Below are 25,017 nucleotides of genomic sequence, written 5' to 3' on the forward strand. Positions count from 1 at the left end.
TTAACTGCATGTCTTCATTTCTATCATTGCTCATTTTATAGCTTTAAGCTTGACATAGAAACTCCTCTTTTAAATTAAACTTAGTATACAAAATGATCAGCCATATACCTGTGTGGTGTAAACTTTAAACTCTACCTTGTAGTCAGTGCAGTATTGCTTCCGAGATGCTGTCAGATTGCTTTTGCTGGACCTCCAGTAATAGTATTTTTATGGTATTAAGAACAGTATAAGAAATGCAACTATATCTATATCTCGCCAGCAGTAGTCAAACATAAAAAGTTAACAGTTCTTTCCCTCCCATATCAAAGTACATGCATCACTATGCTCTCAGAAGAAAACAATTACACAGTATTCAAATTAAATCAAGTACTTCAGCTAAATCAAAGCAGCGAGTTTATATACAACTGGCAATGCACACGAGCTAATAGTTACAAGAAACGCTCCTGTGGAAAAGAAGCCCCAATTCCTGGTTATGGTTCTCTGATGGTCAGGCTGGGTTTGTGGCAGCCCTGGTTCCAGTGGAGATTAGAGCAGCCTCAAGGCTACTCTGAACACGACCAGCAGATAGCAATTTCACAGCCTGTTCCAACGACACCCTCTCTCCATGACAACCTAACGCTCCCCTTCACCAGGGGCTGCAGGAGGAAGCTTAGGAGTGAGCTATACTGGCTTTATGACCATTGGGAGGTTTCCCGTGGACTATGGACCCGTAGCTAGAGATGTGGCCATTTCAACCTTCCTAATCTTTACCAGAGCAGTGCAAAGACAGCAGAGAGCCAGGATCTGGACCGAAGTTTACTGGGTTGTCTTTAAATTGTGAGGGATTGGTTAGGGCATAAATTTTTATGAATGAGTTCAACACCTGATCTGTCTGATACATCATGCTGATTCAGTGTTCAGCACTCACTCATGGTGTTTTGTTTATGTAATCATGAAGACCAAAAGAGTACCATTCTATAGTAAATGACTATGTGCATCCACGTCCCAATGTACAGGCAGAGTGGGTAGCATCGGCTAGTATTAAGGTTGTCCGATAGTTCTATTTTAAGACCCTATCTTCAGTTGCTTACAGCTTTGTTGAACTTTGGCCATTTGGACTGAAATTTTCTGGACTGGATATCTGCTGCATGCTGGTAGTTTTGTTTTGTTTTAAGTTTTCAGCCAAAACTATTCAGCTGTTCGTGAGAACAAAGTTAGAAGGGGCGGGGAGGAACCATGATTTTGCCCATGCTGAACGGACTCCTTTCTTGAGAAGCTCTAGCACTCCCATACTGTTGAGCAGGGACTTGAAATTTGGCAAGGGGGTGGCCTCTTTGTCAGGGATGTACTTTTTGCCATCTTTGTGAAAATCCACCCACATTTGGCAAAGTTATAAGCCTTTGAAAAATTGCTGTTCACATATGTGCAGTAGAAACTGAGAGTTTAGCATTAAGTTCTCAGGAGATTCCATCCACACAAGGCATACTCCAATCCAGGCCTGAGCAGGACTTTCCCTGGCAACTGCAGTTTGGGCTAAGGTGGGCCATACTCGAGTCAGACATTGGAACCAAACAGGAAACCCTTCTCTCCTGCACTGTCAATGACCCCTCTGCTTGCACTACTTAGTGAGGAGCAGGAAGCCATCTGATTTGAACACAGAAGGGACAAGAGCCAGACCTAGGGGGGACAGAGGAAATAAGACTAGGAAAAGAAAGAAAAAAACAAGATTGAGTGTGGCGCAGCAGGTGGGAGAGGGGGACTGGAAGTTAAAGGAGGGAGGCGAGGACTGGGTGGACAGAGAGACTAAGATTAGAGTTGGGGAGGGAAAATGAGAGTAAGATAAGGGACTGAAATCAGATGAGATGCTGGGGGAGGGAAGAAGAGATGAGACTAGGATTGGCTGGGCAAAGAGACTGTGACAATGTGTCAGCAGGGTGGAGTTAAGGACAACAGATTGTACAGCTGAGGAAAGAAGAATGGGACTGGGAGCCTTTGTGGTGGGAGAATGTGGGTGGAGGTGACTTGAGACTGGGCAGGAAAGAGACTGAACCAAGAACCAGGATGGGAAGATTGGGACTGGCTGGGCAAGGAGAAGAACTGAGATGGGAAGCCTGAGGAGTGGAGACAAACTACCTAGATGAAGAGAATAGGAGTGCAATGATAAGCCGGAGGCAGGGGGAAGAGAGAGAATGGGAACAGGGCACAAAGTGTCAATTTGGAGGGGGAACAGGCAGACACAAAGGTCTGCGGATGAGTCAGCGTTGTATTGTCAAGGAGACTTGTCTGTAGGACCCGCCGCACCTCATTTGGTTCGGAAGTTGGAAGTCAGACTGATTGGTGTGTGGACGAAAGGGGGACTTGGGCTCAAATCTAACTCAGAACCCAGGGTCAGTGTGCAGTGTAAACATACCCAATAAGGCCTGGGCCATACACTGAACAATGACGAGAAAACAATGACGAGAAAAAACAAAATATTGAATAGCTGCTCATTCAGTGAGCATCATCCATCCTGTGCACTGAATGAGACAGGACTCCTCTGGAAAAATTAGTATGTGATCATGTAATTAAAACTATCCTAATGCATATGTACAAATGGGCCAAATTAAGGTTGCTCAGGCAACCTTAATTCTGGTGTTTCCTTGAGCACTTGACTTGAGCAACCTCAATAATGTTCTTTTAATGTAGTGTGTGGGGGGGGGAGGGAGGGGAAGGTGTACAGTAGATACCTTATCTTGAAGAAAATGAATAGATTTAACCAATACTTAAGAATGGTACACAAGCACAGGTATCTTCGAGCAACAGTCATTAGAGGGAAAGAGTGTTATTTGCTATCCCTGAACTTCAAGGGGGACTTGATGGACAAGTGAGGGAAGATCTAGTTGTACAATGAATTTGCTGGTTCTTTGTTTTACACAGCAACATGCTTATTTTAAAATAATTTCATTTTGCAGTGCCAATTCAAAATTTGTACTTAATTACCCACTTTATACCACAGAACCTCTATTTATACTGCCTCACTGACTATGGAAACCCTCACTCGAGACATCTCAACCAAAGCTCAAGCTTGGCAACAGCTTTGGCAGACATTTGTTGACAAACAATATTTGAGTCTGAAGGTGTACCAAAAAACCTTAGACCTATATATTACTTGAGATTGTCTCAATTCATGTGTATGCATTTTACTCTATATAGCTGAAGACACCGAACCAGGCTATTTGAATTAAATGTACCCTCAAAATTAAGTTTACCCCATTAGACTTTTATATTAAGATTCCTTTTTATGACCCTGTAACAAATATTAATTTTAGACAGCATTTAATTTGAATATCTCCAAGTACTAAAGAGTGCACTGTGGAAGTAATAATTTCTCAGCTTCCCACAATACTCCTCTGAGGCCTAGTCTTCATTAAAAAAAAGTTTGCTGATATACCTATATAAGGATACCTATACCAGCAAACTTTCCTAGTGTAAAAAGGTGTTTTGCAGTAGAGGTTATACTGGTTTCCCAAGTGAAGTATGTTATACAGGCAAAAGTACTTATATGCTGACGTAACTGCATATACAGTAGGGCTCGTCAATTAAATAGGTTGTAAAAAACAAAAATACTCCAAACCCCTCTCCCCTCACTGATATTACTAAACCAGGTAACGTTTCTAGCACAGATCTGGCCTGAGATTAAACATGAGCATTTTCAGGCCAAAAGGAGTTAGTCTGTCACATTGCACATCGAATATAATGCTATGGATCATAGAGCACGTCTACACTACAGACTTCTGCTCACACAGATATGTCGGTCAGATGTGTGCAGATAAGTGATCGCTGACCAACACAGCTGTGCCAGGAGTCATCCCCAGCGTAGACACAGTTAAGGCAAAACTGTGCTTTTACTGATTTAGCTTATGTTGAGCCCATGGAGGTGGTTTTAATACACCAGTATGAAGTGAAGCCTACTAGGAGCACTTTGCCAGTGAAGTACACTGCTACAAGAACATCAGTGAAGAGCTCCATGTGTAGCCATGTGCAGTGTAGGAGAGAGGACCTAAAAATCAGGAGTCCCTTAAACACGCAGAAAAATAAGTGATTTTTAAAGTTAAGATCCTATGGGAATCAAGTTACTAGACATGTGTAATTTACGAGTCAACAGTTGCATAATAAACACCCTTTTGTAAATCCCCTCAAAGGGTACAAGGGCTTATAGCTGCAACCCCTAGCTGGTATCTGTCAGCCCTCAGGACCAGAGTAAGCTGTTTAAGCTCAGACAAGCTCTGGAGCTAAACTCAACTGCCAGGCTCAAGCAAGATTTTGTGTTAAACCAGTCATGAAGTGGAGAGGGCTTCAGAGCCATGCTACACTCACAGAGTGAACTTCGGAGCTACACTGAACTCCCAAGCTGGAATGTGCTCCACCTTAGAGCAAACTTCTAACTAAACTGAGCTCCTAAGTATTGGAGCAGGCTATATAGCAGTGGTTCTCAACCAACGGCCCAGTCAGCACACAGCTGCGGTCCATATGACCTCCTCAGGGCCACACAGATAGTATATATCATGGATGCGGCCCCCGTAATACATAAAGAGCAGCTCATAAGGGTAAATATGATGTGAACCACTGTTATATAGCCTCTTTGCCCTCCTCGATAGTATCTGGATCATCAGCAAGACTGACTCAAAATGATGTTTCAAAACGTAGGTGCAACTCAAAATGGAGTCCTACTGTTGCCAGTAAACATTACTACCTCTCTCAACCCCAAGCAAAGTCCGGCACCCCCAAGAAAAAATTGCAAAGTTTAAGGAGCTCTCATCAGAAGGTAGTTAATGCTCTCTGCAGTAAGACTTGGATTTTTTATTTTAGTAATATAAACTAAAAATAAATATTAATCCACAGACACCAAATTCCTCTGCCTGTGAAGAGAGAGATGTGTATTGTCTTTCATTTGATTTTTTTCCAAGACAGAATCAGTGGGCATGCATCACTTCTTCCAAGTGGTAGTATGTAAGAGCAGCCTTGCCAACAGACTCCAGATGGGCTTAAGTTTTTCAGGAAATGCCAATTTGCACAAAACCTTACCAATACAACTCATTGACAAGCAGCAGCGGTCTTCAGGGATACCCTTGAAGAGAAGAGTAAGTGAATAGGTTTTGTTTTTGATGTGAAACTAAGATATTTTTGGGGAAGGTTGTCTAGTGATTAGGGTGCCAGCCAGGGACTCAGGAGACCAAGGGACCATTTCCTGCTCTGCTACAGACTTCCTGTGTATCCTTAGGCAAGTCACTTAGTCTCTGTGCCTCAATTCCTTACCTGTAAAATTAAGGTAATAGTACTTCCTCGCTACTTCACAAAGGTGTTTGACAGGATAAATACATTCAAGATTACAAAGTTCCATCACTGTAATATGAGTGCCAAGTGTATTCCTAAATTAGAAAAGACTGGTTAAGACCAGCAAGAGCACAGTCATAGTTAATATTTAAATCATCTGGTAAAAAGTTGGATTCTAAGCAATGCTGCTAGACTATGTATAATGGGATAGCAGACTAATGGTAAGAGTAAAGGATATGAGGTCTGGATATATTCTAATCCGAACTATACAAATGCACTGACTCACTGGAAAACCTCCAATGAGTCACTTCATCTCGTGCCTCAGTTTGAGACATCTGCAGTATGTTAACGTTTTTATCTGCAGCACTGAACAGAGATGGTTACAGCTTTGTGGGAACCTGAGTCAGAGCTCGCATGTTCTGTGCCTGGTTATGCCATTAACTTTCTGGGTTATTCTAGGGCAGTCACTCCCGTCTGTAAAAAGGTTATCGTCAGGGCCCTGATTATTTCATTATTTCTTGATCATAGCAGTTGCTTAAAAACCAAATCATATGTAGCTCCAGAACCCAAGCTCTGATTTCTAGCTATGTTTGAAGACTTTGTTATAGAGGAAAGCATAACGATGTCAACCAAGAGTAAATTGCTACCGTCATCTTCCAGAGTCTGCTGCTATCTACTGTGCAAATGTTAATGCATCTCAAGCTGAGAAATATTTTAAGATCCATGGACAGGGGGAGAGGGATAGGAGAAGAAAAGGCACCCAGAAGCTGAGGTGCTCACTGAGATTTTCAATAACCTCTCGTGTGATTGTTCTGTACCAGAAGTACTTACTCTATACAGAATTACTGCCTTTTCTCACTATTTGTCACTTCTGTACATAGATGTGTTTGACTATTAATAGTGAGCTTGTTTAACAGCTTGCCAACTCTAAGAAACCAATTAGGAAGGAATGCAAAAAATGTAGTATGCCTATTAGTGAACTGATTTAACAGAACTATTACATTTCCAGTACTGATCTTATTCAGGAACTTATACCGTGTTCTCAAATTTCTTATATATTAGTGCATGTACTATTTTTAAATCTTAATGGTTTAATATAATGACCTGATATAGTCCCTTGCAAATAAATTTCAGAGAAGCTGGATACAGTTTTACCAGCTAAACTAACAGCACCTATAGCGACAGAATCTATTGAAAAGCTGCTAATTGCATTTTTCTGCAATAAACCAATAAGTCAATATTTTTTTCTCACCCTAATTTTCCTGGGTACTGAAATGGGCAGTTCTTATACCTGATATAATACATTTAGAATCCTCTATGTTGTGATTTGTTGCATACCCTTTCACATTTACACCAAGCTAAAAACACAGGATGGGCCCACGTGACACTAAGCAAGCTCCTCCGGAACCATCCCATTTTCTCTGGTTTCAGATAAGCCATATTAACACTACTGCACTATAAAAAGCAGCAAGGTACCATTCCCAATAGTCATTTAGCAAACATTTCCAAGTTGCCAGGGGGCTGCCCATTTTTTCTACCTTTTTCTTGAGGAATATGACTGAAAAATGTTTTGCAGTCATGTTGTTCCCACTAACTCACTAGAGTGACACCTGGATATTCTATTTACGCTATGCCATAAAAGTTCATGGCACATGACAGAGACCTACTTCCAAGTGCTTACAGTTTTTCCTTGAACACTGGGGGAAGAAGTATGCAGATGAATAATGGAAGGTGACAAAGATCATTAAGTAGCCTTCAGTAATTAATGCATGCACCTCTGATGTACACTTGTTTTAATATAAGAAAAAACCCTTCCTATTGGGGAAGACAAGTTATTGGGCTTCACTGAACCAATGCCTTTTGAGAAAAAACACAAAACAGGGGAGAGGGAGAGCAAAGTCCCATGACCCATACTCTCAAAAGCAAACAGCAGCATCACTGTGTTAGGTGCCGCTACACCATGCCAATGAGCGCTAGCCCAATCTGAGGCACTGTTGTGTGTCTGAATATTTACAAATAAAGACCTTTCTGCAGTTTTAACACACTATTAACCTAAAAAAAAAAAAAATCAAGGCTGAAACTGTCCTCTGCAAGTGATTTGTCATTTACGGATTATGGGCAGAGAGACTGCTGCTTCTTAATCTCAACAGCTTTTAAAGCATTTAACTCAGAATGAAGTCACAGCCATAGCCTAGTTCACAGGAATATGTCATTAAATTAAGAGACGGTCAGCATTCCTTTAAGGAAGGTTACCTATCAATGTGCAGGTTAACACCAAACAGCTGATGTCTTTGTGAATCTAAACCACACTTTTAAATCCTTCCACTAGTTTGTAGACTAGCCAGTTCTGAACTCCAATTGTATACTGGAGACATCAGGGGGAGGGGGAATTAAGCTTCTCTCAATGCAACGCTCGTCAATTTTGTCTCTTGATCAACTAGTGACGAAAGCTTTACAGGTCAAACACACAACCCAATGAACTGGTCAACACACTTGTGCTATTTTACCACGTTCCCAAGCAGAGAACAAATTTAAGGCTCATAAGACAGGGAAAAACAGAGGAAGGGAAAAGCATTTTGAGTGAAGTGGAAAAAGCAAGTAATCTATTGTGTAAAACAAGTTGCCAGTGATACTTTAATTTCATGTCATTGTACAAGGATAAATACTGGCAAAAAAATTATGTGACAGTTCTTATTGTACAGGTGTTGAGACATACAAATATTTAACGCTGGTAGACAGTTTTACCTGGTATTTCGTGGACATGAAAACTAGTGTTTTTTTTTCTGTTGCTGTCAAATACTTCAATTAAAAATACAATGCATGTTAGTAAGAGTAAGACTTTACCTGAAAGATAGGCAACTTTTTCCTTTAAAATTGGCAATACTTCCATAGCCTTCATTTCATCATTTTTGCGAAACCCTGGAACACATAAGAAACGAGGAAATAAGTCAGTGGTTTGATATGCAATGTAAGCAGGCTTTCAAATCCCATCTACCTAATACATAAGGAAACATTTACCTTATTTAATTTATCTTGAAGCCTACAACTTTATTTAAGTTCTTTTGAACCTATTAATGAGATCTCAATAAAGTTAGAATCTTTTGTAAACTCCATTTTTATCCTACAAAATTTTACCTATGTAAATACACGAATGATCACTTGAGAAATGTGTATACATGTAATATAACATCATGGTCAGTAGGCAACCCTTAATGGAAGATGAAGCACTGAAGTTAAGCTTTTTCAAAGTAGATAAAAAGAAAGGTCAACTTAATTTAGTAGAATACCCACCCCACTTCATCACCCACGAAAGCTTATGCTCCAATACATCTGTTAGTCTTTAAGGTGCCACTGGACTCTTTGTTGCTTTTTACAGATCCAGACTAACAGGGCTATCCCTCTGATACTTAATTTAGTAGCTCTCATTTTGAATGGTGCTCTGATACCAGACTTTCACTTCCTCTTCCAGCAAACAGAAGTCTGATATGCAACTAATGGCATGAATCCTTCAAGGCAGCAAGCAATGAATTTCAGTCACCTACGCACTACTTTACACACCATTTTCACCTCCATAAGCAAAAATAAAGGTATCTTACACGCCGATTCCTTTCTAGATCCTGGCTTCTACTGGTGTGAACCTTAGGAGTACTTTGCAAAAACTAGTGAATATTCATTCATCTCCACCTTTTACAAGCCAGGGCTCACAAAAAGAGATTTGAGATGATCCAAAGGTCCAGCAATTTCTGATTACACCAAACGGCTGTCAACTGGCCTTTAGCAAGTAGTTTTACTACTTCCTCCTCATTCAATGAGGAATTCCATTCATTGTTGCAAAGCTTACCAGAATAAAAAATTCAAATAACGTGCCAATACATTCTGTCACTTAGAAGCTAGTACCAATAAGTCTTAGAAGACTACAGAGAAACTTCATAAGGATATAATGGAGTTGTCAAGACATTTGTGTAATCTCTTGTTTAGAAAGGGTAGGGATGGGGAGGCTAGAATATTCTAAGCAGTAGTGTTACATTTTCCATTTATATCCACAGAAGTAAAAAATCATATTTTAAGAAATTGCTGCAAGTCAGCATAAAAAACAGATTTGTTTAACAGTTTCCACCAAATTAGAAAAACTTTCAGCACTGGACTAGCACTAGCACTGCAGCTGGGAGTGCTTTTCCTAGTTCATGTACACAAACACACTAGCTCTGCTCAAACTAGTGCACTAAAAATAGCAGTGTTGCTGGGGTAGCATAAGTGGCAGCTCAGGGTAGCCGGGGGGGGGGGGTACGGGGGGGTTTGTACTCAAGCAAGTCCAAGCTACCTGAGCTACCCCTAGCTACACTGCTGATTTTAATGCACTAGCTTGAGCAGAGCTACTGTGAAACTGTCTGCCTGAGCTGAGAAGCATGCTCCCAGCTGCAGCACAGACATACTCAAGTTCCTGCATGTTTAGATGGGGAAAAAAAGCATTCACTCCATGGAGAGCAAGTGACATTTTAAGTCTCATGAATGGTTCATCCTAAACCCCTTTGTAAATGTCCAGCATTCAAAGTAATGCCACCCCATGGCCTGCAGCTAGAAATCTGTTTGCATCCTTCTTCTATCCCCCTTTTCATCTTCCAGTCAACCACATACATAGCAAGATAGAGTACTCTAAGCACTAAGAGAAATTTTTTTAAGGTGCTTCATTAATGCTTCCTTACAGGCAAACTCTTCGGGAAATACCTGCAAACAAGATAAAACAAGTTTCTCATTTGCAGAATCTGTTAAGTCAACAAAACAGGTGGTATTCCATGGGTGGAACATCACCCCGACTAAATCATAATTCATAATTTTCAATTGTATCTTTTCAAAAAGATTCTTTTAAAAACCAAATTCATCCAGTTTTTAGCCACATTCAGCATTTTAATGGCAAGATTTTATGCAGATTTAAACATGAGACATACACGACCCCCTCGGGCCTTGAATCCTACAGAAGGCCAAAGGGTGCAACTTATATTGCGCCTTACACAAGCTCATTCTTGCCACCCACTCCCCAGTGGTAATTCGTCCCAAGTGAGGGAAGGTGGCTTTGATGTTGCCTTTACTCCAATGAGTTTCTGCTAGTTGTTCCCTGCTAACTGTGACTAGTCTTCTGGCCCTTTCTTGTCTCTTTCTCAAGCCATAATCTCAGAATGGAATCGAGACTGGGACTTAGGCTGTTGTCCCTGAATACTAACTGTGATTACCTAAGGAGGCATGCCTTACGTTCAGTATGTGCATTTCTTCTCCTCGAGAGCTATGGCCAGTGGTATCCAGTGACCACACATCCTTCTTAATGCCGTGTATTTTTAATTAGTACCAACACATTTCAGAGACAGATCTTAAACCAAAAACAATACTGAGGCCTGTCTTCCCTAAGGCCTACCGTCCCTCCTGGAAGCTTGGGAAGGCCTCTACTTCAGACACTCCTGCATGACCTGTCTGTGATTATGTCAGTTGTTGTCCCCAGGAAGAACTCATTGACAATCCCCCCCGCCCTGCCCCCAAGTCTTAACTGTTAAGAATCGCTTTGATCTCTAGGCTCCCAGCCTTGGCGAAAGAGCTGCATTGCTCTGGGCGGGAGCAGGGAAATAGCACCTTCACCACTAATTATTTGCAGTTTTGTAACTGCCTCCAAATTTATCAGGAGGCTGCTTATCTAGAGCTGTTGTCTTGCTCTCCTCCTTGTTCTTCCAAAAGCCACCATTAAAAGTTAATCAAAACATTCAGATTACAGCCCAATAAGCCAATACAGCCACAGAGCAACTTCGGATCACATATGGTATCGATAGGTTACAGGTCAGCATTCCTAGATACAGAGCTGTTCCACATTCAAACTAACGTGGGGGCATGGTTTGAAGTTTTACATCCTTGTTTGAGCATCACAGGTCCCGCAGGCTGCAGCTGCTCAAGGGAGCCACTCATGTTCTGGGCTGTCAGTAATTCCATGTAGCAACTTTTTGTTGATATATCCTAGCTCCCCCTACGACAGCTGTACCTCTACTGGGGACAAGAGTAAGGCCAGCAGCTTTCGATGAAAAAAACAAGTCTCCCAGCATGTTTGTAAATGCATTTATTTTGCAATAGCACCATTACCACCAGCTCTAGAAAGGTGATAGTATTCTGCAGCCTCTTTTTCAAGAGGCAGAGTTCTTTGGCAATGCTCTGAGTTATCAACCCTAAACCTGCTGTGGGTTCTGTATATCACTCCCTCACCCGCCCCACTGGACCAATGAAGATGCTGATTTTATTAAGGTTAAGGTGAAAAACATTGTTTTATCTGATAGAAATTCATGCAGAAATAATCTTATTGTGTGGGGCTAGCTCTGTATGTTAGAGTCTACCTTAGGCTCCAATTCCACTCGATGCCTAAGAATGTGTATAATCGCACTGATTTCAATGACTGGCTAGTGAGGTTAGGCACTAGATTAAGCACCTTGCTAAATTGGGGCCTCCGAGATTTACTCACTGCAGCTGATTGTGCCCTTAAAGGCTCATGGTGTACGAGTTTCATGTTCCTGTCCCCTTAAGGGCCTATTTCTGTGCCTGTTCTACAATGGTGAATTTACTGAAGGCAAAAGACAGCAGGAGTTATATTTGGGTGAGAGGGTGCTGGAAGAAAGGAAAGAGCATGTGCTCTTTTTAACTCCATGGGGGAGTGATCATGCCAATAAATAAAGCAGAACATTATCTTTTTTAAGGTTAATTGTACTACAAAGCACTTATGATTTGTAGGTTTAGTAAGACCTATTGAAGAAAGTCATTGAACGTACTCAAGAGCAGTGCCAAAAATATCTGCACCAATCTCTACACAGCTCAGCAACCTCTGAGCCAGCAGTCTTTATCACACATTAATGGAGGTGATGTCATCCTTTCAAACCAGGCCAGTCTGCAGTTGCTGCTGCTGTCTTTTTCACTGCAGTGCCTGCGTATTCAGAGGATTTCGAGAAGCACAAGGTGGCATAGTGTTCAAGCAAACAAAGGTTTGAGATGTAGAAGCAATTCTATATGTATATACTTGCATTGAGAGCTTTAACTGAAGAATGGACTTCTAATTCAAGCATGTCTAAGAAAAAATGTATGACTGGAATTCTGAAGCTGATCTCATTTCTCATACAATAGCATTTGCAGCCATTCAACACAATATTTGCCTGTATAAAGTCTCTATTTAATACACTGCACACTATTTCTACATCAGTTTTTCAACACTCAAAGCTAATACAAAGCAATTTCTGGCTTGCTGAATACCTGATTTTAATGAGAAGTAGTAAAATTACATTAAGAAAAAGAGTAACAAATAGCAGCTTCATTTATAATTTCTTTTGGTTTTATACAAGCAAAAATACCAAGATTTAACGTGGGTTTTCGTTTCAAATAATTGTGAAGTTGACTATTTTTAACACCAATTTGCCATTTCATGTTTCTTTTTTTGTTAGTTACTGTTAGCTAGTAGGTCCCTAGTTTTTGTTACATTTTATTTAAATCATGTAGTCAGAGAATTTAGATGGCTATCAGGGTCTAAAGGATGGTGGAATTCAATAAGGTCCTCTTCCTCTTGCTTTACCAGAAGTCATACTAATAAACTTTACATTTTATAGAATTAGGTAAACACTCAGAAAAAAAATCTTCTAATATTTGAATATAAGTGTAGGGGGAAAATAACTTTTGCTTGAACTTCTCAGGCCCCCTATCACCACTATGGTATCAAAATACTGAGGTGATGTGGAATTGAAGGAACTCTGGGGACATAAAGCAAATAATCAAGTACCACACACCTTGCAATTACTGAAGGACATTTGAGAGATGTTTAATTGATGATTAAGAGACCACTTCCTGTGCTAAGAATTTTATACAGCCATATGACAACATTGGAAAACAGCACAGATAGAGCCAGCCAGCCCATTACTTAAAATGTAGGTTGTGTGCACCTTAAATCACTTGGAGAAAAATGCCCACCAAAGGGGAAACCACTAAAAAGAACAGTTCAGCAGTGTGTACCAGGGTGGATTTGATTTAAATCAAACTGATTTAAATCACTAGTCAGGAAAACTCGATTTAATCATGAATTTCTACATAGAAGTACATTCTTGTTGGTTGTTATAACCTTAATACGTATTCTTCACAACTCAGAGATAGATGTAGCTTTCATTTTTAGAAGGTACACATTATACATTTTTAAAGTGATTTATTTTGAAAACTTTTCAGATTAGTTTTACAGCTATATCAGAAAATGAATGATTGTTTGGTTATTTCATTTACCAAAGGTAATTGAAGCAGATATTTATGAAATCACTGGGAGGTGAACAATCTGCAATTCAACACATTATTCATTAATATTTGGAGGATTTTCTTGCCATGCTGTATTAGGAGGAGAACATCACCAGACAGACATTTAAATTGTTTTATTTAACTAAAACAACGTTATGTATTCTGGATTCTTTTCTTCAACAGCAAACATATAATATTTTAACAAAGCAAGCATATGAATTTTTGAATTTAGTTAAACGTTCATGTTTTTTAAAATCAGATTTTTTTGTTAAAATTGTTTTCAACTAAAATAGTTATATGAAATATTTAAAAAACAATTAAATCGACTGTGTCAGCCAGGTCAACATGAGAAAATTAAAATATTGACTTCTGCAGCTAACTCAGTCGTCTTCACCTTCATTTTCCTATTTGTTCATAATCTGGAAAAGAAAAACAAGCTTTCGTGCTTTTTCAGGTCCCAAACGATTTTTCAATTTGGAATAAATTAATCCAAAGAAGAAAATATTCTTTCTACACCGGCAGAAGAAGCTATTGCTGTTAAAAGTGATATCATCATTTCAACAGTCTCTAAATCCAAGTGCTTAAGTGATTTCCACTGGTGTGACTTTCTTTAAAACATCATTAGCAAACATATATTTCTTGAATAATTCTTAGTCCCAAACTGGGTCTCTTTTACGGCCTGCTGCCATTATAGGTTTTCCCTTCTAGTGAGAAAATGGTATGGTAGATCTCAAATCAATGAAGGCTACACTCAGAAAGACCTCAAGACTTCTGGAATATGCTGCTCAAACACTCACTTTTGTTTCTACTGCCTGTCCCAGCACATCGCTCGCCCATGCCGCTTCCCGCTGCCCCCATTGGCCCGGGACAGCGAACCGCGGCCAGTGGGTGCCGCGATCGGCCGAACCTGCTGCGTCAGCAGGTAAATAAAACTGGCCCGGCCCACCAGGGTGCTTACCCTGGCAAGCCGCGTGCCGAACGTTGCCGACCCCTGATCTATTCATTGAACTTTTTGAAACTTTGCACTTTTAGAGAGAGATAAGGGATTGACTCTGTGTACACAAATTTGCAGAGGGACAATAGGGTTGAGGTCTGTTATTTCTCACCTCTATATATTATTTATTTAACAACATTTTTGCTGTTAACACGCATGTTACCTCTGTAGACACAAATCCACAATTTGAAAACTGCAAAACTAAGCATCTCTGAGGGTATCTTCTAGACTGAGCATTGAGTCGCATTGGGTAGTTAGAAAGATTAACCTAAATAATCTATATCAGGGGTAGGCAACCTATGGCACGCATGCCAAAGGCGGCACGCGAGCTGATTTTCAGTGGCACTCACACTGCCCGGGTCCTGGCCACTGGTCCGGGGGGCTCTGCATTTTAATTTAATTTTAAATGAAGCTTCTTAAACATTTTAAAAACCTTATTTACTTTACATACAACAGTTTAGTTGTATATTATACACTTATAGAAAGAAACCACCTAAAAATGTTAACATTTATTACTGGCACGCGAAACCTTACATTAGAGTGAATAAATGAAGACTCGGCACACCACTTCTGAAAGGTTGCTGACCCCTGATCTATATAGAAGCCCCTGGAACCGCATAAGATTGGGTCCCTAATCCATGAACTATTGGAACACATTTACAAAAATTTTCTTAAACATTACACGAATATATTGTCTCATACTATAGAATTAGAATTTATAATCCCCATTCCATGACGAGATATCTTTGAGTTATAATGTATCTTAATTAAAACTATCTTTAGATAAAATGCTTTTTGAGGAAAAATCCTATCCAAAAAATCCAATTTAAATGAAAAAATCCAATTTTTTAAATTTTTTTTTTAAATCATTGATTTTTATCCACCCTGGTGTGTACTACTCCTTTCTCTTACACTGTAGAAATCTAAATCCTGTCACTGTCATTTGCTATTCTACAATTCTCTATTGCAAATCTGGAAGCTAGCTGGCACCACTCACAATGTGTGGAAAACCATTTCACATGGAACACAACATTTAGCTCTAATGGTGTTCAATTCTACTGCACCATGCACTTTCTTAAGAAGAGAGGGAAGCCTGCTTGCCTGCTTCCACATCAGTGTATAAGCAGGATGAGGTCACCCTGCTGCTGCACATGAACCAGGCAGCAGACAAACGTCTGCCATTTTCACAGCTACACACACACATCAGTTGCATAAGGGGAGGCAAACTAGTCTGGTCTAAAGACAAGCTTCAGTTTTAAATTTCAAGTAATAATTAGTCAATAGAAAAAGAGAAAAACAAGTTAAGCTTCGTAGTTTTCCTTTCAACTCACCTGTAACTCCACAGCAAGAACAGTAATGAGTAATGAGCACCTTAAACCTGAACTACGATTTCCAGAATGGTCTTTCTGTATTTTTTCAACAAAACTTTGTCTACATACTATTACATAATTCCAAAAGCAAAATTATTCCCTATGAAGAGGTATGTCTCTTGCTAAATATGGATCAGTTAATTCACCTGGATAATATTCCAGTGAGATTATAAAATATGACTCAATTTGTTTCCCTAACCTATACCTGGATTACCCAACAAACAGAAGCGAGTTCTTTAGTAAAAGAGAAAGAAATAAAATAAATATATTAATAAACCTACAGGTGAATAAGGTATATACTGAGTGTGGGAGAAACTTTGAGAAGAAAGCTTCATTCCCCAGGTGAGAGCCCTATTTCCCAGTTCTCACACGGTCTTCTCCCTTTTCCACCAGGGCAGGAATTTCAGATTTACATGGACGTGAAGAAATAGTCTCATATCATACCTGAAAATATTAAAGGAAATTTCCATATAATTTAATAGGGTCTAAAATAAGTTTGATAAGAGACCTAGAATACATATTTGGCTCGAAGTCTGATCTTATACGTGTGCTCCATCTCCAAGATAACAAAAGAAATTAGTGACAGAAAATGGCCATCTGTAAAAGGCATCTCCTTTGTAGAGGCAATATATTTTTAAAGCCTTTCAAGAAGCTTGAAGAACAGATTTTATTTTTTAAATCAGCAGAAGCCTCAAACAATTAGGTTGAGAACATTTAAAGCCTATCTCGTTAGCTCTCTCAAAAGTACATTAAACTAGAAAGATGAATTCTCACTTCTGTGGGTGAAGTGGGATCACAAGCTGGGGCAAGTCTACTTCAGTGTGCTCAATGAGACAGTCTAGTGAAATTCTCATCTCTAAAGGCAATTCCCCAGGTGCAGTGAGCAAAGAGAAGCAACTTGCTCTAACACTAGATTTTATTTCCTTCAACTTTTGTTCTGCTTAAGAACTCAAATGGTTGCAAATAGAAACTGTAGAAACAAAGTGACACACTGACCACCAGACCTTAACACCTATGGTTCAGTTCTGTGTATTCTGCATTTTTTGATAAAATACATAATGTTAAGTGTCATTAGTACAGTTATGTGATGCAACCAAAATGACTCCCCAGAAAGTTACATCTTGGGGAGAAATTAATTTCCAGTTGCCTATTGAAAGATTTAAAAAGGGCAGGTGAGTCAAGAGTAATGAAATTCACTGACTCCTAGTCATGGTCTATACCACTTCATTACTGTTCCTTCCATAGACCAAGCAGAGAGCTTTGATCACAGCCCTCCCACCTCTTTGACAACCCATTATATAAACATTTGCTTGCTATCTGACAGTATTATAAAGCTCCAGCTCTTTTCACATGTCCCTTCTTATCATTTATTTTAAATGACAATAAAAGAGTATCATTCTCCCACTTAGGCACTATATACCATTATGCTGGACTTCACTGGTGTTTTTCAATAGCGATGTGCAAATACACCAAGGCTGATACCTAAAGAGCCTTTTATTCCACAAAAAAAGTTATTTCAAGCACAATTGAAGTGGTCATTTCATTCTAAGTTTAATTAATGCAGTGCTGGTGAAAGATACCACAGTGACTGCTTGGGAGATGTTTGTCAACTAGCTACAAAACCAGCAGGCAGTAGCACTGCAAGATTTTCCATGCCTTAACTCTGAGCTGGATAAAGAATTTCTAGGATAATTTAATTCCATCTCAAATAGTCAGCAATGGTGGGTATTAGTGTGACTTGTGAAGTGCAGGCGGGAAAATTGTGTTGTGGACTCATGTATAGTGTCTGAAACAAGTGAATATTTGGCAACAGTGTCTGAATTCAAGAAGTAAAAATCTATAATAATGAACGAGAAAACTATGAAAATGTGGATGGTAGTTGCCATGTTTCTCAGGACTAGAAGCCATTAGTCTCATTTTACTGTAGGTATATCTAGAAAGTCTCGTGGTTGTGTTCTTATGTTTACAAAGTGTTCCAGCAACCCTTTTTACTGCTATATATAGTGGTCATCCCTGACTTGCCAACTGCCTTAGTTATCTCAATTGCTCTCTTTTAGCAGAGTTCTAGATATTGCCTATAATGTATCAGTTCAGGTAGTACAGAAGTAACCCAATCTTTGGAACTTCAGCAAAGTTCAAAGGCAGATTTCAAGGGTACTCACTAAGGGATGCAATTTTACTATTTCCCCCCAAGTTTCAGTCTAAAGGAAACATCATTGTCCACCCTTTGGAAAGAGCAATTTATAATGGATGTGCTGGCAATCCCACAGCTCAGAGGACACCATCAGAATTTTAAGTATGACTAACAGGTTGTATTTAAAAACAAATGTCACTGTTATTCCTCTCTGCCAAAAAACCATACACAAAATGTCATCCTGTTCGGTTCACTTAGCCTCTGAATATTGTGTAAGGACATGCAACAAGTGGTCCAACATACCAAACATCATGTACCTTAGTATCCATGTAGTGGTGTTTGATCACACATTCAAAGTTAGACTGTTTAATGTTAGCCAACTCTAGGTTTTCTAACGTGTAGTTACAGTGGAATGAGAAGAGAACAATTTAATCAGAAACATACCGCTACATTTAATTTCACCAGCCACACTGGTCAAATTAAGGGCTGCTCTACACTGAGGGGGAAGAGGGGGAGCAATCGATCTAAGATACGTAACTTCAGCTACATGAATAGCGTAGCTGAAGTCGAAGTATCTTAGATCAATTTACCTTGGGTCCTCACGGCGCAGGATCGATGGCTGCAGCTCCCCCGTCGACTCCGCTACCGCCGCTCGCTCCAGTGGAGTTCCGGAGTCGACGGAGAGCGTGTTCGGGGATCGATATATCGCGTCTTAACGAGACGCAATGTATCGATCCCCGATAGATCGATTGCTACCCGCCGAGCACTGAGGCCGTTGTGCTTTTGACTAAATCAGCTCTGGTCAGGCTTGACAACTCACCAGTCACAAGACATTACATCATCAAACCTTCAACTGCTCATCATGACTGCTGCTCCAGATACCTTACTTCCCTAACCCATGCACCCCCCTCCCCACACAACCTGGGGGGGAATATCCTGCACTATGACCACACTTTATTCGTCAGACTGCAGGGCTGCATGTGACTCACAGACATGCATGTAAATTAGAACGGACAGCCTGGAACTACTTCAACACAATAGAAAATGGAATTTATTGCCAGTTTTTTAGCTCTTAGCAAAAAACAAGAAACAAAAAAAACCCAACCGAGTGCTAAGTACAAATGCACACTATCTGATATCCGTTTTGTGATTCAATTGTTTTGGACGGTATAAAATTCACTATTCCCTTGCTAGTACCAACTGTATGTGAGACGGTGAGGAGAACTCAGAGACACCACACAGTGGCCGCAAACAATTTGCACTACTCCAAGAGTACACTGAAGCAATGTGATAGGTTGCCTTGTAAACCTCAAAGTAACAATTAATTTAAGGTATTCAAGTTTTATCTTGTTTCAGAAACCTTAAGATAATTAACACACCAAAATATTTAGAGACAAAGGAGAAAGAGCATGACAGATGTGAGGGGCTGAGACAGACAAGTGGTTGCTCTTATGACAGCTGTTCTTAAGTGCTCAGGGGTGATTTTAAAACATATTTGAGACATTGTACAAACCAGAATGACAGTCCCTGTTCCAAAATGCTTACAAACTGATTTGATAACGAGCCATAACAGTTGAATGAGACACAAGCAGTACTACAAGGGGTGAACGAGCAGGTGGACAGGCTAATTAATAGTTGTTGGGGAGGGGAGAAGAGGGAACGACCTAAAATGTAAATGAAAATAACCCCCCTGACTGGATCTATTGTGAACAAACCTTTGAGTTTAATATTGTGGTCACACTTTGTATTAAGGCTCCATTTAAAGTTTAAAGGTCAATTCATGGGTAACAAGTAATTGGTAGCTTACCACCTTGGCTTACAACCATTTACAATACCTTCCACTAAAGTGCTTATAACACATACGACTGATGTTTATAGAATAATGGACGCTAAACTGTTAATAAATGCAAAATTAATATCAAGGATGACCTATACTGCTTCCCTGATATTCAGTAGGATGGATTTTTAAACTTGTATGTCCATTGGTGTCTTTCTTCTGTTCCTGCCTTTAAGTCATCCATTTTTATCCGAAAAATATTATTTCGCCCATTAATACTGTCTAAAGCATCAATATACTGCTTCACTCATGAAACAATAGGCCTTTTATGTGCTGTTTTTCACCATACTGTTCTTATCGCCAGCTCCATATTTCTACTGTTGGCTGGTACTGCAGACATTTAGTTTAGAGGTGCTAATAGCACTGATGGTATGGTTTATGAGCTTGAAGACATTACTTTCATTTCATTTTAGAACCTGAAAGGTGCTTGTACGTAAGGGCATCTTGTATGCCACAAGCAATTCTGACGCACAACCATTGGTAACACTTAAACTGGCAGCTTTAAGTGGCTGTAGCCTACTACTTAAGGTATGGTATTCGCAGCAGCTTCCCACAAGAATGCAGCATTAACTTTCCTATATCTTGAAAGATTTTTCTGTAGTGCTTAATTACATAATTCACAAATATATAGGTCAAGTAAAAGTGAACAGTTAAAATGTTATAGTGACAGAATGGATTTCCAGTACTGCTTATTAATGCATTAAAAAAAACTATTTTAAGTACCCAGCAAACCAATATATTGTTTTAGAAACTATTAACGACACAACATCAGGGTCAAGTTGTGTTGACTCAAGATTTGTTATCATCCCTAAGTCTTTGTGAAGCCTAGAAAAATGGACTCTCCCATCTGGCAGTAGTTACTGGGCAGGTATACAAGGAAAAGGATTCCCAGGGGCACCAGCCTCAGCACCATATGTTTTTTCTTGAAAGCTCAATTTCACTACTCTTCCTGATGATCTGCTATGATTTTTTAATGTGTAATGAGATCATGTATAGTTACCTATCCCACCCCAGGAACAGCAGAAAACCCTAACCCTTGACTAGGCTGTTGCATTCCTCAAGAAAAGAGTGTTTTGCTTTGTGGTTGCTGCCAGTTAAAAGCAGAAGAGTTGAGGCATGAGCCTGCATTTATGGCTATGGGCAAAAAGAAAAAAGGAGAACAAGGAAAGATGACCAACTGAAGATCAACACCCCAAACAGGCAGAGACTCGAATTCTACTCACCACCTTCTGCTCAGCAGCCATGGCAAGTTCTATTTCAGCTGGATGTCAAATTGATAGAGTAACCTCTGTCACAAGTACCATACGTTATTAGGAGACCCAGTATATTTCCCCACACAGCAGCTGAGGCAAGCGATTGTGCTGGTCTTCCTACCAAGGTGCAGTCTTTGGGTCTTACTATCCCTTAAACTTTATTTTTCTCTAGTTACATGATACCTGGTAAGTTTCTTTCTAGTTTTACCATTAGCACCCACACTTCCATGGCTCTTTGGTATGTTGATTTATCCACCAAGAGTAAGTTAAAATCAATCAGGTCTGAGGGAGTTGACCAACCAGTATTCACACAGCGTTGTAGTGTTACATGCAGTCTTTTTAGGCCATACAACTTTATGCTGTATTTTTGATCAAGCTAAGTTAATATTAACTTGGATCTCCATATAAACAAACTATATTATTTTCCATCTAGCAGCCAAAACTTATGTTGAACAACTTTAACACAAGTAGTCCAGTATGATTTTCCCTTTTAATGATCCTTAAATGCAATAATCTTAAATACCAGAAATTAGTTAAAGTTGCACTAGATTTTGTGGTGGTTCAAGATTCCAAGGTAGGTTAGAGTGCATGTAGAAGGGAGAAATGGTAGGAAGTAAACAAAAGAAATGTCTTTTTGTTCAGCATGACAATATGCTGAAACCCTTTTTATTGGGGCAAGAAGAGGCAGGAATATTCTGCAGCTAGCTTCCCATACATGCTAGCTAGATTCAGTGTGACACAGGAATCTATTAAAGATACTTAAAAGGCATAGTTAAACAAGTTACACCAGAGAAGTGTTTTTTACTGAACAGATTTTTTTTTTAACTTTTTTTTTCCTTAAAAGATTCATTTGTGCAATTAAAATTGATATTATGGCATATCCAGAGTAAGGTCTCAGTAATGGATGGAAGTGAGCAATCCACAAAGAATGAAAAACCTGTGCAATTCACTTATAGTTAAATGAGCAAGTAGTTGCTAATAGCAACCTGCCCTCCCTCTCCCAATCATAGAACAGAGGATAAAACCAGCATCCAATGCCTGAACGGATGTCCACAAGCTTTCATGTTTGTGATCCTGTGTTGTGAAAGAAAGGGTAATTCAATTGTTCTGGGGAGGTGCATATGCACACCCAGTACATATGTGCAGTATTATCAAGCTGACGGTAACAGCAGCCATAGAGGAGACAGTCACACTGGCAATAATTCAGCTGTATTACAGATGCATACTAGCTCCTGGGATGCTGAAGTGGAGCAGTACACTGCTATCTGTGTGAAGCCAATGACAGTATGGGTACTACATGATCAGCAGTACTTGCAGCAGAACCCATTACATCATCTTTGTTCAAAGCTGAACTATCACTGAACCAGTGAGGAATATTTTATATGCAGCACTTAGCCTGGAGCTGCTCTGCCTCATTTCTTGAAATACTGCTCTTTAGAAACCAGTTAGAAACCCTAAAATGCCACAAAATTTGAAGATTTACATAACTGTCACAAACCATTGCCATCTTGCCTCCTTATGTGGTTTACCGAGTCATCTGGGCAAGGCAGCAAGAAAGGGCTGTCTCCCCTCTAGCGAACACAGCACCTGATCCTCTTGCCTTTACTCAGACAAATGAATTAAACTTCAGCAGTGGTTTTGCCAGAATGAGAGCTAAAATATTTGGCCCATCAATTGATTTGGTCTTTTTCCACAAGGGAGGTGGGTACTGTACACTTAGTCACTCTCCTAACAGAGTAAAGGAAGAGTGCTTCCCACTCCTGCCAACTTCACAGTAGTTTACTGGACTAGTGTTGTTTTTTTCTTATGGGGAAAAGATGCACCTGGAAATATTTTAGAGCTGTGTTTCATGTACATATTGCAGAGTCAAAGTTTACTGTCCTCTGAAGCAGGGGTTCTCAACCTTTTTCTTTCTGAGGCCCCCCAACATGCTATAAAAACTTCAGGGCCCACCTGTGCCATAACAACCATTTTTCTGCATATAAAAGCCAGGGCCAGCATTAGGGGGCAACAAGCAGGGCAACTGCAACTCCCAAGGGCATTCTGCGCCAAAAACTTAAAAATTCTGCACATTTTATTTGCCAAATAAATGTGGAGGCTCCAGCCTGGCATTGGGGAGCAAAGGCCACTGGCTGTACAGAGGTGGGAGATCACTGTGCAGCTCCCCTCCACCCCGGACACTGACTCAGTGGTGAGGCTGCACCCAACCCTGACACAGAAGAAGGACTGGGCCTGCCCCAGAAACAAACACACACACACACACACACACACACACACTCCATACCAGGTGCACCAAGTGCGGGGCAGACAGGCTCAGCAAGGCAGGATCCAAGTGTGGAGGAGCTTAGTGTGGGGGATCCAGGTGTGGGTTGAGAGGGTTCTGTGTGGGGCAATCTGGGCGCAGGCAGCTCAGTGAGGGAGCCGGATGCGGGGGGATCTGGAGGCACAGGGGCTTGTTAGGGGGTTCTGGGTGCAACGGTAATGGGACTGCAGGAGGGTCCAGGTGAAGGTGTGGGGGGGTCTGGATGTGGGGGGATAGAGCTTGGTAGGGGGAGCGTGGGTGGCTCGAGGGGGTCCAGATGCTGGGGGAATGGGACTTAGTGGGGTGGAGATCCGTGAGGCTTGTCAGGGTGGTCCACATGCTGGGGGAGTTGGGCTCATTGGGGGGGGTTCTGAGTGCGGGGGGTGAGGATCAGCGGGAAAGTCTGGGTATGAGGGGTTCTGGATGCACGGGAGTTGAGTGGATGGGGGAGCAGCTCCTTGTACAGGGATCCCTCCTCCTGCAGCTTAGGAGCGATGGGTGCAGGAAGTGGGGGGCTAGAGGGTGGGGAGTTTACAGAGCTTCCTGCAGCAGTGAGAGAAATATAGGGGTGGGTCTGACCCAGCCCCAGATACCATGCAGGGGAAGAGGAAGTCCCGTCCTCCCCAGTCCAGCTGGGACTAGCAGCTGAGCCCAATGCAGAGTAGGGAGCCAGGTCTTCCCCAGTCCCACCCCCTGCACCACAGTGATTTACCTCTCTGCCGGCTACCCTGAGCACCCAAAACATACTGCTGTAGAGGGTTGCATGGCCACTCTTGTGGATTCCCCTTGCTTCCCTGTCAGAAAGTCATTTTTCTGCGGGGAAGCAAAGAAATCTGCGGGGAACACACATTCGAGTGGCGCAGAATTCCCCCACGACTAAATTGCCCATGGCCCTACGACACAGGGGCCCCCACAAAGGTAAGCTGCGCAGGCTTCAGGTTCAACCCCAAGTGGTGGGGCTCGGAGCAGCATGGCTTTGGCTTTTTGCCCTGGGCCCCAGTGAGTGTAATGCCAGCCCTGCTTGGCAGACCCCCTAAAACCTCCTTGCAGCCCCTCCACCGAGCCTCAGACACCTGGTTGAGAACTGCTACTCTTAAGCACTCCACTCAGCTACTTCTCAAAAGTTTTCCTTATGGAAGCTGGGAGCTTAACAACATTTTAACTCAAGTTACATTACGCCTGTAGAGACAAATTATTATGTATGCAATAGGCTTAGTAGTTTTCACAAGTCTGCTAAATCCTGAAAGTGCACTACTGAATCCAGATCTCAAAGCAAGTCAAGAGTTATCACCAAGTCATCTCAGACTAGCCCAGATTCATGATTAAAGCAACTGCAGGCTCAATTTTAATAAGGATTAGGCAGTATATGCAAGATTAAGGAAACAAATCACCAGCCAAAAAGACCAAGTAAGCAGAGTGAAGTGCTGTTTAAAAAAGGCATTTGCAGAAACAATGAACTCATCTATTAGACTGGTGTAAAATTCAAGTTACCAACTGTGGCATTTACAGTTTTATAGATCAATGTTACATCAAAACAGTGTACTAC

General features: G+C 40.8%; 1 protein-coding gene across 3 annotated transcripts in view; it reads right to left on the reverse strand.

The window, feature by feature from the left end:
• The window catches only part of TRIO (trio Rho guanine nucleotide exchange factor), a 433,666-nt gene that overhangs the window by 288,671 nt on the left and 119,978 nt on the right, over positions 1-25,017 (reverse strand). For all 3 annotated transcript variants that reach the window (XM_054017964.1, XM_054017965.1, XM_054017966.1), the window contains exon 2: positions 8,137-8,211. In XM_054017964.1, coding sequence (XP_053873939.1) covers positions 8,137-8,211 — 75 coding nt within the window. The remainder of the gene's footprint in view (positions 1-8,136; positions 8,212-25,017) is intronic.

This window comes from Malaclemys terrapin, chromosome 2, assembly GCF_027887155.1.
Source record: "Malaclemys terrapin pileata isolate rMalTer1 chromosome 2, rMalTer1.hap1, whole genome shotgun sequence".
NCBI classification, from domain to species: Eukaryota; Metazoa; Chordata; order Testudines; family Emydidae; genus Malaclemys; species Malaclemys terrapin.